General features: G+C 38.5%; 1 protein-coding gene across 1 annotated transcript; it reads right to left on the minus strand.

The window, feature by feature from the left end:
* Positions 1-215: 215 nt before the first annotated feature.
* On the minus strand, positions 216-17,808 carry nrbp1 (nuclear receptor binding protein 1). The gene is made up of 18 exons (XM_084090985.1): positions 17,152-17,808; positions 15,445-15,769; positions 15,098-15,220; positions 13,669-13,770; positions 13,490-13,579; positions 12,080-12,120; positions 11,765-11,859; positions 11,583-11,666; positions 11,416-11,474; positions 11,227-11,325; positions 9,362-9,494; positions 9,168-9,255; positions 8,986-9,036; positions 8,722-8,857; positions 8,467-8,520; positions 8,316-8,379; positions 4,163-4,218; positions 216-1,775 (listed from the first exon to the last, which is right to left on the minus strand). The coding sequence occupies exons 2-18, from the start codon at positions 15,682-15,684 to the stop codon at positions 1,680-1,682; spliced, it is 1,611 nt and encodes a 536-aa protein (XP_083947111.1). The 5' UTR covers positions 15,685-15,769; positions 17,152-17,808; the 3' UTR covers positions 216-1,679.
* Positions 17,809-19,401: the final 1,593 nt, after the last annotated feature.

Below are 19,401 nucleotides of genomic sequence, written 5' to 3' on the forward strand. Positions count from 1 at the left end.
TGGGTTTCAGTGTTGCTTTGGACCCCATTGACTTCTATTGCATGGACAAAAACAGTTAAAACATTCTTCAAAATATATAGATTGTATTGTGCAGAAGAAAGTCAGTCATTCAGGTTTTGAATGACATGAGGATGAATAAACTATCCTTTTTATATTGTACTTACTAAATAAAATTCTAATATTTCCAAATGAGACAAAATACGACAGACAAAGAATGGAAGTACCCCGTATCTCATCTTTATATCAAGAAATGGTGCAACTTTGAAAAGATAGAGGTTAACAGAGTAAAAGCAGTTATGAGTTTCTGAATGTTTTGCGTGAGACAAAGCCTGTTTCTTTCAAAACAACTACAGAACGAATCATCCGTCATAGCCGGTCTGCATTAACAAAACGAAAACAGCATTGATGTGGTGTGCTTTTCAGGCATCATTCCACTCCACTATCCAATATCTGAATATTCAATTTTAGAATTGAAAAGAAAGAAGAATCAGTTGTTAAACTGTATTTCATGCATAATCTCAAATGGGCTGCTTGTAACAGACAGATGTTGATGTACCATAGAGGTGAATATGAAACTTATTGCCATCAACATAAAATGAATCAGTGCAAACTGCTTGTTTGGACTGAAATGATGCTGCCAAACAAAACCCCAAGAGTTTTAATATACTGCAAATATGCCAAAAAATACAGTATATTTGCATGCAGACCAGTTAAGAAAGAAACAACACTAAAAGATATAAGGAATAATATAATATGTTTGTCAGTCTATGGGTCTTCTGAACATGGATTGATTGTGTCTCTGTTGAAGGCACATTTGAACACGTCTGGTGCACTGTAGATAATTTCTTTATAATGAAACTCATAACTGTGTCACATACAGGGGGAAAAGACAAGTCAAATCAAGTGCCCTTTGCTTAGAAACCATTAAAATGAAAACTTACAGCATACATTCACAGGTAATAAAGGGGGAAAAAAACAGCCGCCACAATGATGAAAGTGAAACGCGCTTCAAGATGGACCATATGCATATAGATAAATAATCTGATTACTTTTTTCAATGCATCGAGAACCCCTTTCCTTTCACAGTCGTCGTAGATCTTGCATTGCAGACCAAAGTTAACCACAATTAATAGATGTACCTAACAATTAATCGTTGTACCTTAAAAGGTACAACAATAAAGACAGTGTTATTTGGTAATTTCAAAATAACACAATAACACATTCCCCTTACAATAAAAAAGAATAAATGGATGTTTGAAAGGGTGAATAAAAGACCATGAAATATGCATGTGATGTGCCTAAAAAGACAACAAAAAGGATTTGCTAAAGTGCAAACCAGAAGTAACCGATCCCACACATACTGTAAGCAAAAATGTTCCAAAATACAGCTCGTAATACTGATTTAAATAATAACCCGAGTCATTTTTTTCTTCTTTTAAAACAGAGAAGCAGACTGCTACACTGACAGAATAGATGTAGACGGGAACCATCACCCAACACCTAAAGTGGTGTGAAGCACAGAGCGCGGGGGTCGTTTTCTTTTCGAGGCTCAGTTCGAGACGTTCTGATCCCTCCCCACAAAGCTTGCATACAATCCTCTGAGTGATGAAGCGCTAGAGTCCCGTCCCGTGCATGAAGGTAAGGGATGATGGAGAGGAGCTGGCAGATTCGACCCTCCGCTATGAGGAAACCGTCACAGGATTGAGAGAGCCGTTACGGCTGTAGAATTTAGTGAAGGCCTCCTCCAGCACGGTAGTGAGACGTGGCTGATCCCCCTTGAGAGAGAAGGACCAAAAAAATGTAAAAATTAAACAAAAATGGGAACAGCAGATAAGCAATAGTAAAATACAATAAAATAAACGTATTTTTAAAAAGTCCATCCTTAGGCCGTGTGTCCACCAAAGCGTTTTTTTCACGCGGCTGGCGTGTTTTTTCAATTGTTTTCAATGGAAGCGCCACATTTTTAAAACTCCATGAGCATAACGAGGTGCTTAGCGTCTTTTTCGCACTGAAGCGCTGAGCGTTCGGCATTTTTTACAAGTCGCCGAGAGTTGAAGAATGTTCAACTTTGGGTAACGCAACGCTGGCAAAACGCTCTCAAGCGCCCACAGCTAGGCGTTTTCAGCTGGCTAAAAACGCTTTGGTGGACGCAAGGCCTTAAGGGAACTAAAAACACTGATTAAGTTGCAGGCACAACTGAAATCTCATATATCTCTGGGAATCCCTGCTATAAAAGAACAAAAAGTAGATATAAAAAGCTAAATTATCCATTGTGCAGTGTCAGGTATTGTATTAAAGGCAGAGACGGATGAAAGAAGAAAATCTGCTGGAGTTCCACAGATGGTACAGCAACATCCCTTGCATAAGTGGCAGATGACAATATCATTGAGATGAACTGAGAAAATTCCTTTATAGTGAAGATAGAGCAATGACTGCTCATTGAGTGTACGTTTACACGACAACGATGTACTAAAACGGAAAACGTTTTTTTACGTACAGACTACAACGCTGTTAAAACGATCCCCATTCACACAGATCCCCGAAAACAACTAAAAACGCTGTTTTATGCTGCAAGGCCAGTAGTTGGCGATGTCACTTTGTTAAGAAACACTACGCACCTATAGACTGAACACATAATACGCATGCTCAATTGCGCATGACATCACCGTTTTCACAAATTCGCGTTTAGTAGTTTACACAGAGACGACAACGGTGTCATTTTCAAAAACTTGTAATTTGAACCCAGTTTTCAAAAGTTTGCGTTTTCAGGCCCCCAAAACGCCGCTGTTGTGTAAATGAATGGCCAAAACGCATAAAAAGTTTTCCGTTTTTAGTTTTTACACTGTTGTGTAAACGACCCCTGAGACTGCAGAGGGAAAGTTCATGAAGAAAACTGGCTGTGAACACCAGAAAACAGTTTTAATAGAACTACCTAACAAAAAGCCATGGTAGTGCAGATGGTTAAGCTGCCGTATGCTAATTTCCACTAGCGCTATAATGCCAAGCCCTATTGTGGTATTCTCTGGGAGAGGTCTGGCTCTTATTTGTGTATTAACAGAGAAGCTTTTCATGTCTGTTTTTTGGGTTACAGCTAAACCATGGACTCTACTTTGTGTGCTGTTTTTCTGATTAGCTCACAGCGTTGGTCTTTTCTCCTATATCACCCTTCCAGGAATCAGCCACGGCTGATCAAAACATTTCCTCAAGCAACTGAATTATTGATTGGAAACATTTATTTCTGAATGTTGGCACTAGTGCTATGGGGGAAAAAAACACCTTGTAAATTTGAACCTGGTGACAAATTTTTTAAAGATGGCCATAACATTGAGTGATCTCACAATACTGAATAAACACAGTAACCATACCAATACTGAAACTGAGAAACATCGCTTGAAAGTGTTTTTGATTGACATAATTTCTCACACTTCATTGTCCTGTGACTGACGAGATTGGCTCAACTATATTCAGATTCAGTCTAAGAGACGTGATTTTGACAAGTGCCCATACAAAAAGTGCAACGTCGTCATCTTGGGCAAAGAAATGAATTACATAAGTAGTTTGAAAAAATTACAATGCTAACATTCTGCCTTAAAAATGATCAACACAGGAACTCATCTAAACGAAATACAGATGTCAGGACATCTGAGTCATTCAGCACATATTAAAGTACACTACCATTCAAAAGTTTGGAGTCTAAGATTTTTTAAAAATTTTTTGAAAAAAGACATATAAATGAATGAATGTATATAAATGAATATTGTGCAATTTTATTACAATTTAAAATAACTTGGAATAACTGTTCGAATATATTTAAATGTTTATTCCTGTGATGGAAAAGCTGAATTTTTAGCATCATTACTCCAGTCTTCAGTGTCACACGGATCCATCAGAAATTATATTAATATGCTGATTTGCTGCTCAATAAACATTTCTTATTATTATCATCAATGTTAAAAACAAATATTTTTGTGGAAGCCTTGAAACTTTTTTCAGGATTCTTTAATGAATAGAAAGTTTAGAACAGCATTTATTTGAAACAGAAATCTTTTGTTACAAACAAATGTATTTACTGTCACTTTTGATCATGTTACTTCATAATGCAAGTTAGGGAGCCCAAACTTCTGGACGGGAGTAACATAACATCTTGAGGGAAAGTTCTTACCTCACTAATGAAGCCAAGCTGGACCAGTTCCACAGCCAACTCCTGTACATTCTCATCTAACACACACAGAGAACACCATTCTTGAGTTTCAGCAATAAGTCAACAGAAAAAGGCTGTATTATAACAGTTAACTTTTTTATACTTTTTTTTGGTCACAATTCTGATTCAATCTGATCCACTTCTGCATATCTGCAGAACTCTTGTTTTTGTGACAATTATTTCATAATGCACAAATTAGAAAAAAAAAATCAGACCAGAAACACACTATGCAAGTACACACATTTGAATGCAACTAAACAGTTCCAGTGTAAAATATAGCTGCAAGCAGCAATTATCAGGGCCAAGCACAAAGACGACGATAAGACATGCCAACTTGGCTGGGAGTGTCAGACCAACTGCAGCAAGGAGCAACTAAAGACATTTTAATATGATTTAAGGCAAAATGGCTAAATAATGATATACAGTCACTAATAATATTATTTAATGGTTTATCACTTTCGACCAACAGGTGGCGCAATTACGAAATTGATGTGGTGTGGTCAGAGTGAGGTGACAATGACACATAAAAAGTTTGGTGCCAATATGTCAAGGAATTGCAGAGTTACAGCCTCAGAGTCATTTTGGCATCATGCCTCAACTTTGTTGCTAAGGTATACAAAAACAGTAACATCTATCGACGCGAAATCCATATCTTTAAGTTGGCACGGTCCGGAGATGATACGATTCGATTTGGGTGAAAACTGGACACACGGTCTAAAAGTTCGAAAAAGTAGCTATTGAATGAAAATCAAGATGGCGGACAGGAAGTTCGGCCAAACATGGCAAACTTGGTATCTATGTTTTTGGCGTGACCCAAGAGATCTATTAAGACCAGTTTCATTGCAATTGGCTAATTTATTAAACATTTATTAGCATTTTTGGAAATTTCATTATAACTTTTGAAACGCTGTCCTGAAACGTTTTGATTACTTTCAGGGCATGGTGCTGAAGAAACATAGCAAGTTTCATAATGGGACACCAATGCATTCGTAAAGTGTAGCATTTAATATCATGATATCATATTGTAATTAATGGCAATTTCCTTGTTTTGTTCTATTATAACGCCATCAAGAGGCACAATCCCACCATTTTTTGAGTAAGCCCATACATGTGTGTGTCAAATTTGGTGAAAATATCTCATTTTGTTTGGGAGTTATAGACATTTATATGTATGAGAGCATAATAAATGACCCATGGGTGACTTTGGATTTTTTGCCACTTACTATGCCACTTCTTTTTTTACACTTCCTACGGTGGTTTCATCTCGATCGGTCTAATGGTTTCAAAGATATTGGCACCTAGAATGTTTGTCATCGTTAGACTCGGCAAGGATTCAGGAATGTAAGGAGATGACTCCTGTGAAAATAATGGCGCGTTTCCACCGAGCGGTACGGTACGGTACGGTACGGGTCGGTACCCTTTTATTTGCGTTTCCACTGCCAAAAGTTGAGAATGGTACCAAAAAGCCGAACCGTACCGTACCACTTTTTGGGTACCCTTCCGTTGGGGTACCTAGCACAGTGGAACGGTACTAAAAGGTGGAGCTAGACTCACTGCAGGACGTTGATTGGTTGACAGAGAATCGTCACTTGCGCGTGCTACGAGGGGAATGACAACATAAGAAGCGCCATTTTTTTATATACAGTTTAATATAATATACTGTTACTGTGTCACGAAATGTAATTTTAAGAGTTTTTCAGGCGAGAATGTAGTTGTTTAAAGCTCTAATCTGTGGTTTATTTATAAAGATGATTTGTTTTTCCCCGGTTGTGAGATCCATGCGATCAGCGGGCGCTCGGCGCTCATGTTTCCCGGCTGGATGAGCCTTTCCTCGGCTAAGTTAACGTTAGTTCTTCTGACGTTCGCCGATGACTCCGACGGTAGTGGTTAAACATGAGATATAATTCATCTTGTGCAGACCTAACGGGCGATCTTTGGTCTCGTGAATATATAATTCGTTCCCTGTCAATCGTTTTGACTGAGGGCTAAGTTTAGTTTCATATTATAGGCTATTTGTATTTAACTTTACTGTTGTAATGTTAGACTAGCGCAGCATTTGGACATTTGACTGAATTGTTTGCTTTATTTCTTATTGTATAGCTTCTTGTACCTTTTACTTAAACTTTTATATTGGCTATTATTGATAAAACTGAAATTTTACAAAAAGAAATATGGTTTCTTGTCATTTTCTTATTACAAGATTATCACTGATGTTTATTGCAACATTTGTACAAATGCATATATTGCCTGTAATGTGTAATTTTTTTTATTATTTAAACGAAAAGAGGTAACGTTAGGGTTGTGTTTTAAATCGTTTTGTTATAAATAGAATAACGTATAACGTGCAGTGAATAATCAATATGCGTTGCGCATGAACCACATTTGTGTCCCTATAATGTTTAATTTATTTAAATGAAAACGAAAAGAGGCAGAGTAGTGTTTTATAACATATTTCGTTTTATTGTTGCTTAAATTTGTACATACAGAGTAACAGAGATAACCGGAGTAGCAGAGCGAGCTGAGTGACGCTTTTAAGAACGCGCTGTACCATGTGCATGTAGGAGTCGCACATGGCAAGTACAAACTTTGCGTACTTAATATTGAGAAAAGCCTAATGTCGGCGCTTGTCTTCTTGTGACAAACATGTCGAGGAGCAAGAACAAGATCTGCTGCATGTCATCCATTGTAGTTTACTATGTTCTTCTTCGCGCGAAAATTACGTCGATCGAAACACCACGCCTATCAAGTAAGGGTACTGTTGGCAGTGGAAACGCTAGCCAGATCATGGTTAACAGACCCGAACCGTACCGTACTGTACCGTACCGTACTGTACTGCTCAGTGGAAACGAGCCATAAGTCAACCAAATCCAAAGTTGCATGTAAATACTTTTTTCACCACTAGGTGCCGCTGGTCCAAAACTTCTCAGACTCTTTCAGAGCATCATACCGATGACCCATACCAAGTTTTGTAACAATACGTTCATGTGTTCATAAAATACAGCATTTTAGTACAAAATTCTAAATGGCCGACATGGAAAAATTGTATATCAGTCGACTCGGCATGACGCCCTGAACCTAACGAGACCACTTTTATGATTTTTGGACAAACTGTTTAGAAATTATAACAAAAAACAGCCATTTTTCATATCTCCGGACCAGTAGGTGGTGCTGTGCCGAAACGCAGCATGTAGCCTCAAGTCATGCTTGTGATGACGTACCAATTTTGGTCTGAATACGATAAAGCGTTGCGGAGATACAGTCTTATGTCTATTTTTGCAAGCGCTACGTAAAATTAGTTTGCGCGGTATTCAAGAACGGTTTGACGAATTAACTTGAATTCCATAACTTCTTGTCGGCATGGTCTGAAGATGATCTGGTTCAATTTTCGTGAAAATCGGAGCAACCATCTAGGACAAGTTTGAAAAAGTAGGTTTTTAAAAAAATTCTAAATGGTGGAACGATTTACATAACATTTTGTTTCTAGCCCTTACGGTTCAAAAGTTATTAGCATAAACATGAGTGAAACTTTGGACAGTTTGTGCTAGAAGGATTGAGTTAGAGACTACAAATTTGCTATGGTGACTGTTCAGATTGTCCTCTATCAGTGTGCCACATTTCTTAACTTTCCCGCAAGCGGTTCTATGGGCTGCCATAGACTTCCATACGGAAGAAGAAGAAACGGAAGAAGAAGAAGAATAATAAGAACGTCAACAATTTCAAGAGGTGCCTACGCACTTTCAGTGCTTGGCCCCTAATAAGAACACCAACGAATTCAGTGCTTGGCCCCTAATTACTTAATTCTTCTTAACTGATTATTTCCTAATTGTGGCGGTACCAAACATAAATGTTGGATTGAACCGCATGTGAATTCAGGTAGCTAGCTATAAACATGTTGACAGCTTAGCCAACTCAGCAAAGCTTCTTGATTCTGAGCAAGCTGACTTGAAAGACGAAACCGACTGTGCTAATGTCTCTTGCAGCTGAGAATGCATCACATATTTGTGCTGCATTCTGACACATTCAGAACACAATGTTGCATGTTAAATCCAGCCGTGTAGCTGCAAGCATTTACATACTTGTGTATAGTTTGTTTGGGGCCTGATAAAGTACTCACTTGGTGCCAAGTCACAACTCAAGTGTCGGTTGAGCTTATCTTCCAGTTTTAGCAGTAAGGTCAGCTAGAAAAAGAGCAGTGAGGAGTTATGGACACAGAATAAACATCTAACTTGCATAACTCCAGCAATGAACATGGAAAAAGGGCTTACATGATGTTTCGCTCCCTCCTCCACAGGCTCGATGTTGCACTGCATCTGTACGACCTTAAAGAGAGAGATTATCTTTAACACTAACATACGATGCTAAAATACTGCTAATCCTGTTGACTGACCACACATCTAGACTTGTTTGAGTGGAAAGTAGTAATACGCCACACGGAGAGACTGGGCGAAGGTGAAAAAAAAATATTTATTCTTAATCATTGATACTTGGTCACCATCTCCTTAAATCAGTCCATTTCTCACCTTCCTGGTCTCCAGCTCTGCAGGCTCAGGCGTAGGCGATTTGACAGAGGGTGGCACGATGGGGGACTTGACAGTCTCTTGTTGAGGCTGCTGTGGGCAGGGCATGCCAAAGGCAGTCAGTGGATAGATCCCATTCCTACATCACAAGAGCAGCGGACATCATTACGTTTGTGCTTGTTTTTTTACTTCTTTCTTGACATTTGAATCTGGGCCCATCTAATTTCTTATTCCCCCCCAAAATATAGGAAATTCTATTTTTCTCACCTCACATCCTCAAGGAACTTGTCAAGCTCCAAGGCAGGAAACTGTGAGAGTCTGAAGGGAAAAGAGACAGGATTACAGAAGCCGTTTAAGGTGGCATGACAGCTTATTCGATCCTCAGGTTTATCCTCATCCCAAACAAGCTATTTCAAAGTAAAACCAATGAATCAAAGGAGGAGGCTCACTTTAGTTGGACCTCTTTCCTTTCCATAATGACCTGGTTGGGGTCCATGTTCTTGGTAATTTCCTCTAAAGCATTTTCTGCGATCAAGTCTAGTAGGCAAAAGCAAATGGTTTCAATGTGTTTAGCATCAGCGAATCTTATTCATGAAGGTGAGATGAAATGTCTGAATGGTAATGAGATTAGCTCATGACTCACGCTGGTGACTGACGATACAGTGTGCAGCCAGTAGTTTCAAAAGAGGCACTTCAAACAGAGCTTGATGGAAAAGCAGCTCTCTGGCTGTGGGCCTCTTACTGGGGTCCACCTCCAGACACTTCTGAATAAACTCCTAAAACAAACACACAGAGAAACATGAGACTTCACAATGATTAGTATATAAGATTAGTATAAGATTACATTATTAGTATTGTGTAAAAAAAAAAAGGTTCCGCCCACCAATGGGGGGAATTAACGGTTCCCAAAAACTACCCATTAATTCTTACAGTGATAAAAAAAAAGAAAAAAGAATTATCCAATAAATCTGACTATTAAAAAAAAGTTTGTGTGGGTTATTTTAATGTTTTTTTTGAAATTCCAACCATTTCATGTTGTCATGTATTGTGTTCTAGTGCTACTATAAGTATAATTCATCATGTGTCAGCTATACTCGAAATCAAAATAACTCATCATGTTCGAGATTTCTTTCAATTCAGTCGGATACATGCAGATTTGCAAAGCATCATATACTAGAGTGAAGGAAACAATCCAAACAGACTGAATGTATTATTTATTTTACTTGCAATCTGAAAAGCCTACTGGAGATTTGCATGCTCAGATTTCACACACATCTGGAATATTTATCCAATTACACAACTGTAACTAAAGAACAGAAAACAACAGTACAACTTACACTAATATTCAAAGATTTGGGGTCAGTAAGATTTTTTTTTTGGGGGGGGGGGGGGGTTGATGATTTTATTCAGCAAGGATGCATTGTATAGATCAAAAATGTCAAAGACATTTATAATGTTACACAAGATTTTTATTTCAAATAAATGCTGTTCTTTTGAACTTTCTATTCAACAAAGAATCATTAAAAAATTACCATTAAAATTATTAAACAGCACAACTGTTTTCAACACTGATTAATATTTCTCGAGCACCAAATCAGCATATTAGAATGATTTCTGAGGGATCATGTGACACTGAAGACTGTGCCTGCTGGAAATTCAGCTTTGCCATCACAGGAATTAATTGCAACTTAAAATATATAAATGGCTATTTCACATTGAAATAATATTTCACAATATTTTATATTAAATAAACAAATTAGCGCTGTTAACGCAATTAACGCAGCATCTGTTAATTTTTGGCATCCTTTGGCTGGCGTTACATGATCCCGCTCTTATTCATGCAAATGCTTTTAAACCATTCATGCGCGATAAGACAAAAATGAACGCGCTGCCTGTGAATGTCCTGACTGTGACACACAGAAAGACTCGCGCTAATATCGTGCGTGCGCACAAAACAGCATGCCAGAATACAGTTCTCTTTCGAGCTTGAACGAACAATAACACACACAATTATGCCAAAATGTCTTTTTGTCGAATATCTTCATAACATAAGAATAGTCTTATGATGAACGTGAAGAGTTGTGACTCGTGAGAGAATGAGGCGCGTGTGAGATCCGCGTCTCTGACAGCAGCGGCTGGTCTTAAAGGGACAGTACACAGTAGCCACTAATTATATCTGTCGCTAAAGTTAATCAAAGAACAAAGGGAACAGAGAAAAACACTCACTGCTCTTGACTAAAGAACTTTTTTCTTTAGGCAGATTATCACTAATCTGTGTGTGCATTTATTTTCCTTGAGAACCAAGCATGTTGACTCGTGAAACCATTTGTTTATTATATCGCAATCGCAATATTGACCTCAATTATCGCAATATGACATTTTCCCCAAATCGTGCAGCCCTAGTTTGATCATATTAATGCAGCCTTGATGAGAGACATTTAAAAAATATATATAAAAAAACTTTTTTAGTTTGACACTTTTTGAATGGTAGACTCAATCTATACTCACTCTCTGCAGTGGGTCTTCCAGAGACTGGATGGCACTATTAATGGCTTCTTGTGACACATATGAGGACTCTCCATTACTTTGGATTTCCAGCACAGCCATCTACAACAGTGGGGGAAAAACCTGAATCTCTGGCCTGGTCAATCTGATACACTGATGAATAATCTGCAGCTCAAAACAAACAGCACTCACCTCTAAGGCGCACATTCCAAAGGAATAGATGTCCACAGCTGTAGTGACACTGGCAACAGCTGAAGTGGATGAAGGAAGAGCACAAATTGTACTGTCATTTTTACATAACAAGTGCACTGAAACGACTCTAGAATGAGTTTTGAATGCAGTTTAAAACCTAGTTTTACCTCCATACTCTGGAGCAAAGAAGTGCAAACTCTTCTGCTCTTCCCGACATGTTTTTACATGGTTATTAATGGTGTCTGGGGCCACTACAAAACCCCCCCCCCCAAAAAAACAGAAACATCAGCAAAAATAATAAAATCCATAACATTTAAAAAGCCACACTTAACACTGTGCTTGAGCCCACCTGATCCGATTTTGATGAGTCCATTGTGCTGTATGAAAATGGTGTCACAGGTCAGGTTCCCGTGGATAATGGGAGGTTCACATGAATGCAGATAGCTGAAGGAAGAATGGTGAGAAACGTGAGTGTAACAGGAGCTCTCCACAAGACATATAATGGAACACCAAAACAAAAAGAAATGCTCAGCTATGACAGTCACAGACAACATTTCAGGTGCTAGTGAGGAATTTTGTCCAACATCTTTAAAAATATCTCTACATTATTGGTAAACAACAGTATTTGAATAGAGAGAAATAAAAAAGAGAGAGGTACACAAACCTTAAGGCAGATAATATCTGAGTACACCAGCGTTTCCATGCCTAAAAAAGTCCCACAGAAAGTTAATGGTATCCGGGAAAACAAGTCCACAGCCGATATTATACTAAGTCAGAATATTTCATTAATCCCAACTAATACTTCACTCAATGAAACCTAAACATGACTAATAGTATTACTAATATCTAGAAATGCACCAATCCTATTACTGGAAAAACAGAGAATAAACAGAGACATGAATGTAAAAATCACTTAAAAGTGTAAAACAAATGAAGATAACTGGTATGATGACCCACTCCATGTTAAAGTGAAGAAAATAATGCATTTTGTTTTTATGATGACCTTGGTGATTAAGTACTGTCCTGGTATTTAATATTCTCGCACCAAAAAGCAAGAATAAAAGTTTTAAACAAATCTGTTATGGGTCACACCTGTAGGCAAAGTCAACAATGACTAACATTCAAGCAGGAAATTGAAGACAAAAGATACATTTTAATCTGCAGTACATTATGTCTCAACTAGGGATGGGACTTTTTCTCGACAAAACGACCGACATTCGACACATGCTCCACTCGACAAAAAAAATAGAGTGTCGACATGTCGAGGGGGCGGGGCTTGTGGGATTTCCAAATTGCATTTTTTTTTTTTTTTTGGCTTTTAATTTATTACATTTCCTCGGTTACTTTAACCTCGGTTCCCTGAGAGATAAGGGAACGAGTATTGCGTTGCAAACGCTATGAGAAAACTCCTTTTCTCGAGAAAAGAACGACCATGGTGTGTAAACAGAAGCAGCAGCGGAAATATGCACGATCCGCGAGCGCTGAAGACGTTCTGCACGGCTTTGATGGGTGCGCAGGAGGACACAAATGGGCGGCGACAGCTTCTTCCAGTGGCGGAAGCTTTTTCCTAAGCGCCGTCAACAGAAAGAACGTTAACTGTACGTACACACCGCCGCCGACTTGAGCTGCAAAGAAGCTCTGGCCGCCCTGTCAAGGACGCTTGTCAAAAAGTACGGGGAAGCTTGACCGCTCTGAATGGTGAGTGCGCGCGCGCGCGCGGCCGGGACTCGCTCTCTCTCTGCTCGTGCGTGCGCGCTTAAAATTTCATATTTTGTTATGAACATTCACCCGCCAGTGTGGCGGATAGCCTTTTGAGATTTACTCGCCAAACAGAAAATCTACCCGCATTTGGCGCTTGGCGGGTGTTAATTTCGGACCCTGATGTAGAATATTTTCCACCCTCCACATTGCTGCTGCTCTTTAAAAAAAGAAAGAAAAAAAAGGCCGACAATCCGACAAAAAGTCGACACATGGGCCTCGACAGTCGATTTCCCAAATCCCGTGTCGTTCCCATCCCTAGTCTCAACAGCTCTTTTGTCAATTTGTCTGAACAGAAAAATAGCAGCAATCATACCTTTTCATTCATGGTCTTATGATTCTTCTTTGTCTTCTTTAGAAACTGCTTCAGGCTCCCAGAAGACATGTACTCTGTGATGAAAATAACCTGAAGGGGGTAAACAAAAAAATCTTATGATTTAAAAAAAATATATATTTTTTTTTAAATCATTTTTTTTCTGTTGTTACATATCTTACCCTGGCTCTGTTCTCCTTCACATCAGCCCAGTACTTGTGAAACTTCACTATATTCAGATGTTCCAGCTGGATGAGGTTATCAAACACTGCTTTCACTTTTTCCTGAGAAATAGAAACAGAAAAGTAGATTAATTTACCAGGAAACCTTCTTGTATGTAACACAACAACATCCTAAATTCTAGAGGAAGAGGATACTATAATATAATACTGAACTCTTACTTTATTATACAATAACAAATCACGTAAAAGATCAGGGTGGGGGAGAAAAAAGTTTCATTGCTTTTTATGGCTGGACTCACTGCACTAGTCACATGTGCTTATGGGAATCAGCAATGTAGATGGCAAAGCCTGTCAAAACACAACCTCTAAAATTACTTATTGAATTCCACGAAGAGCGTCTGCCAAGCAGACACAGTATGTGGATGGGCCAAACAGATGGCTGTCCACGACTCTATGCCAAGCATTAATGAATCGAGTTTGATTAAAAGTGCTCAAAAGGCAATGAAAGAGTAAAGTATGTTATATTAAAAACAGCAGACCTTTTTATTATTCCAACATTCAAGAAATAAGAGTTACATAACCACAGAGAACGCTTTTCTTAAATATTTTTCAATAAAAGCTTGGCAGCAAATAGGTCAGACCACTTTGTGTAAGGAGCTTACATCCAGAAATGAAGGCAAGCACACTCATTCTGTGAAGCAATCAAGCTGTCCTAACACTCATAACAGTTCAATAATCATTGGTATCGCTAATTCACAGCTTGACATGTTAGCAAGCAAGAACACAGAAAGCAATACAGTTGAATCTGTGGGCAAGAACAGAGATAATAATTAACAGCGAACTTTCAAACCGGCACACTGACATATTATGCTTCCTTCAGAAGTTTAAATGAAAGTTCAGCTGGATGTTTGAAATGAAGTGTTTTGTGTAACTAACAGCAAACCATCAGTTCATTCATATCAAATGTTTTTGAAAGAAGTCTCATGCTCACAATGTCTGCATATTTGATTGAAAATACAGTAAAAACACTATTATTGTTAAATATTACACTTAAAAATATACATTTTAATATTTAAAAATGTCCTTTATTCATGTGATGGCAAAGCTGAATTTTGAGCATCATTACTCCAGTCTTCAGTGTCACATGATCTTTCAGAAATCATTCTAATATGCTGATTTGCTGCTCAAGAAGCTTTTCTTATTGTTATCAGTTTAAAAAACAGATGTGCTGCTTAATATTTTTGTGGAAACCATGATTAATTTTATTTCTGGATTCTTTGATGAATAAAAAAAAAAAAAAAAGAAGCACAGCATTCCTTAAAAAAAATTAAATCTAGAAAATGTCTTAGTGTCACTTTTCTTTACTGAACATTTTCTCATTGAAATTTCAGACAGAAATCAGTAGACTTGACAACTACACAAGTTTTACCTCTTGTAGTTTGAAGTTCTTCCGCTCAGAAAACATGACCTCATTCCACACGACCTCCACACCCTCCTCGGTGTCCATGGCAAGGTAAGCATTGTCGATCCCTGGGACGTTGCGCTGGTTAACCTGTGGGGGTGGAGGGGATTTTTAATTTAAAAGTAAAAACTCATCAGGTTTCCAAGATTCTGCAAAGAAATTATATAAAATCCTCTCAAATTAAAATGATATTAAGACAAAATACCCTAAAATGAAGGTTATCATCATTTAGCAGATGGGAATATTATCAGTGAATAACGACTTAAATTTTGATCCATTCTACACACAAAGCTATTGAAAGACTTGGAATATACCTCCTCTCTCCGTTTCTGCCAGCGTCCACAGGGGCTTTCCTCCAGAATCTCAGATTCATCTTCGCTCTCCTCTTCCTCATCCTCAGTTGCGGGTGGTGCAGGCTGTGTTACGGTGGACACTGGGGGAGACACCGATGAAACCGCCTGGCCGGTAGGTGGCGAGGCTGTGGACTCAGACTTTGTGTCCATATTGGACGGAGGGGCAGGTGTGGCGCTCTGCTTTCCTTCTTCTGACATCATTGACTGATAACTGACAGCCCTGTCCTGTACCGCCACAGGAAAAGAAGTCTGGCTGACTCGCACCTCGAGGGCAGGAGGCAGAGAGCTGTAAGATCAGGAGTCATTCATCACAAAGAATATAAACTCGAATCATAAACCGTATAGATATGTATTACAGACAAATATTATTAAGGTATTATGTTACAATAAGGTCTCATTTGTTAACGTTAGTTAATGCATTACCTAACAATTCACAGTATAATTTGTAGCATTTATAAACCTTTGTTAATGTTAGTTTTAAAAAAAAAAAAAATCACAGATTTTACTTTTTGGAAGTATGACCAACATAAGAATTTTCACCGGAAAATGTCATCTGAACAAGTAAGTAACATCCACTTTTGTTCTGACCAACTAAGGGGAAAAAAGCATTGCAGTAAATCGCGCTGATTAAATCTAACGATCGCTTATCATATCACGTCAAAACGTGCAAATTATACTTTGTTCATGTTAACAACATCAGCATTGCATGACTACATCTAATGCCTTTCCATTTTGAATCGAGCTAAGGCAAGCAGATAGTTTTGACACTGGCTGGTTATGTATTTTCTCAAAAATTTAATTTGGATCATTTTTAACCCAAAAAAGTTACGGACTGCAGCTTTAACTAATGTTAACAAAATGAAACCTTATTGTAAAGTGCTATCAATATTAAATAACATTTCACATTTTTCTTTAATAATATCTTCAATAGATAAGATATCATTAGTTTCAAAATTTAAATCAGTTAAAAGTTATTTTCTTTCATGGTTCTTCTCACAACTTTCAACCAATTGAGATTTCCCCATGACCTTTGAAGTTGAAAATAATTTGGATAGACTGCAAATATAAAGTACAACTATCTGTTTTAATATTTATTCATTAACTTATATAAATTGTCATGACTTTTTAATATTTGGTAAACGTAAAAACCATGGGAATAGAAAGTAAACACTTTTCAGGTTGTTATTTAGTGTCCCATGTAAATTGTACTTTATCCATCTCTTTCTCTGAATATAGCAAATTCAAAATTATGAATTTTGAATGTGCCCAAATCTCAAAAGAGGAATCCTCAAAACACTAACTCTAAAGCGAACACACACACACACACACACACAAACTAATAGCAGCAGGAACTTAAATTACCAGCTTTTAAGTGACAACTTTGTGTCACCGAATCAGTTTAAGCTGAAACACTATGAACAGTAAGGCAAATTCTACATCAAAATAAATAAATAAAAATCTAGACAAGACTGTAGCAGCTGCTGAGGTGTGAGCAGATCCACGCTTTAGTGATGTTTACATTATTACTCTCCTTAGTCCTGTCCTCAATTCAACCCAGGACAGTTTATGTTCAAGCATTCAAAATAAACTGTCCCACATCATTGATAAGAAACAGACTAAACAAATACAGCATACTGCTCCCCACCACATAGCCTAGACATATCTTACTTTAATTTATCCTGGGATGAGCGGCGTCGCCAGCTCGCCGGAAGCAGCTAAACGTCGGTAGCTGAGGACACGAAGGAGGAAAACCCTCAGACAATAAGAAAAAAACCCGATAAATTCTTAAATGATATGGGTCCGTGTAGGGGTTCAGCTCTCGTTTGTAGAGTTAGAGTTCCACAGAAATACCAAGATATGAAATGACGGTTCAATTTCCCCTTAGCAAAGTGAGAGAGAAGCTAGCAGCGCAGCTCCGCGGCCTCCGGAGCCTTCGCGAATATATATCTGAAAGATAGATTTCCTTGGGCGATATGGTCAATGTTAAATAAACTAATCAAAAGATCAAAGCTGTCGGGCCAGTAATATTAGCTCAAACAAAAAATACAAATATTACTGTCTGTCAGGTTTGATGCGTTATGTCAGATAGCCGCGGATGCTAAGTTACACTCCAGGATATTCGAGTTCTTCAACCACGTCTTCACAGAACGATTCGTTTCTCCCCGAAACACTTAAATATTCCGACACGAACGGACTCAGATTAATTAAACAGCGATTTCGCTGAAAAAGCTACACGTAAATGACGACAGCTCCGAGTTTTGTGGTACGCCGTTGCTTTTTACAGCATGAATCAGGACCAAGTTCACACAGCGGCATCTACTGGATGACATGATTCGAGAGCCATGGGTGGAGCGTGAAGTCCAGCTCCCCCTCTCTGGGTGTCATTTGGGTGTAGTGGGTGGAGCTAGAAGGTCCAACTACACCATTTAGTCCGGTGGTGTAGTGAAAATACCGTTACCGAGGTGATAAAAGCACCAAATTTTGCATGGTGTTTCCTTAGGGTCTATAGTGTAATTTTGGCCTAGGAGCCCTTGGAAATAAATGTTGTAACATGTTATATTAGAAGTATAACATTATCAATGAAATATGCTTAAAAACACAGAGATTTTCAAGTTCCTGCACAAGAAAAAGTATTTAAATGAATCCCAAAGTTAACATTTTGATATGTTTATTTATGTTTATGAACTTTTACATAACTAAAGCTTCAATACATGTTAAAGTATTAGCAATATGATCTTTATTGGCCCTGTAATTGATAATTACGAGTCGTTACAGTTGCATTTGCAAAGAGGTGAGCAGTCTAGAGTTGCTTTGACACATTTGCAGGTGGAACAATCCCCCTTACAGCAACATTTGATAAGTTCTCTGCAGGCTGTGGGGACTTCTGGAAGTGTCATCCAAACTGGTTCCCAAGACCCTAATTCCTTGGTCCATCCATAGTCCCTTGGAGAAGGAATACCTTGCTGTGAGAGTGTGCTGGTCGCCCAGATTCCAGTCTGATAAACTGCCCATCTGATGTGCTGCAGTAGAGTATCTTGGGTGGGTGGCAGTTTCTCCATTGTCCTACTCCCATGACAGAAGAGTTCTTTCCTCTTCTGGACAATGGAGCTTGAAGGACTGGACTTGTCATAAAAGACGACAGTCAGTCTCTCAAGCTTTTGAAACTGCCATGAAGCAGCATCTAATTTTTGGAATGGATTTCTGGCAAGGGAAGCAAATACTTCAGTGGCTTTATCATAGGCTTGCCAGGCCCGCCAAACTGACTTCTTACCCTTCCCAGTGAAAGCAGATGTTGTATCACACCCTGAATAGGCATGGAACATCAACAGTGCTTGAAACTTGTCCTTACCCAGACTTTTACATATGTAATTGACATGGTAAAATCTGTACTTTTTGCCCATGCCAAAAGCCACCCAGATGTCAGTCAAAGGTTGAATCACAAGTAAATCATGGAATAGACCTTCAAGAATCACAATGACATCAGTGTCCACAGTACGCACATGGACAGTTTTTGCTCCTTGCTTCATGCTGTATATGAACCACAATCCAGGTGTCTGCCTCTTCATGATTGCAACTGCTCATGGTGCTGCTGGAACCAAATGAAGATACAGCTTGCCCTGATGTGATATATAGCCTGTGTCTTCTAATACCCCTTTTCCACCAAAAAAGAACTGGTTCAGAACTGGTGCTTGTTCAAAGTTGGTTCAACTTGCGAACCTTCTCAGAACCTTTTTGTTTTTCCACTGACTAGAGAGCCCAGCGAACGACGTTGTTACGTCACTGTGTACGTTGCCATAGGCTACGTCTTAGCTTTCCTAGAAACGCTTGCGCCAACTTCAAGCATAACAATTACAATGGCGGACTAAATCGTCTTTCTGCAAATGTTTCTCCTGGCATTGCGATCCTATATTGGGGTCA

This window comes from Abramis brama (genome assembly GCF_963993115.1).
Source record: "Abramis brama genome assembly, chromosome: 18".
Lineage (NCBI taxonomy): Eukaryota > Metazoa > Chordata > Actinopteri > Cypriniformes > Leuciscidae > Abramis > Abramis brama.

Coding starts and splice junctions, on each gene's coding strand:
- nrbp1 (XM_084090985.1), bottom strand. CDS start 15,684: ATGATGTCAGAAGAAGGAAAGCAGAGCGCCACACCTGCCCCTCCGTCC. Junction 8,858..8,985: donor AAGTTCCTTGAGGATGTGAG/GTGAGAAAAATA, acceptor CTTGTGATGTAG/GAATGGGATCTATCCACTGA. Junction 4,219..8,315: donor GAGTTGTGACTTGGCACCAA/GTGAGTACTTTA, acceptor TGTGTGTGTTAG/ATGAGAATGTACAGGAGTTG.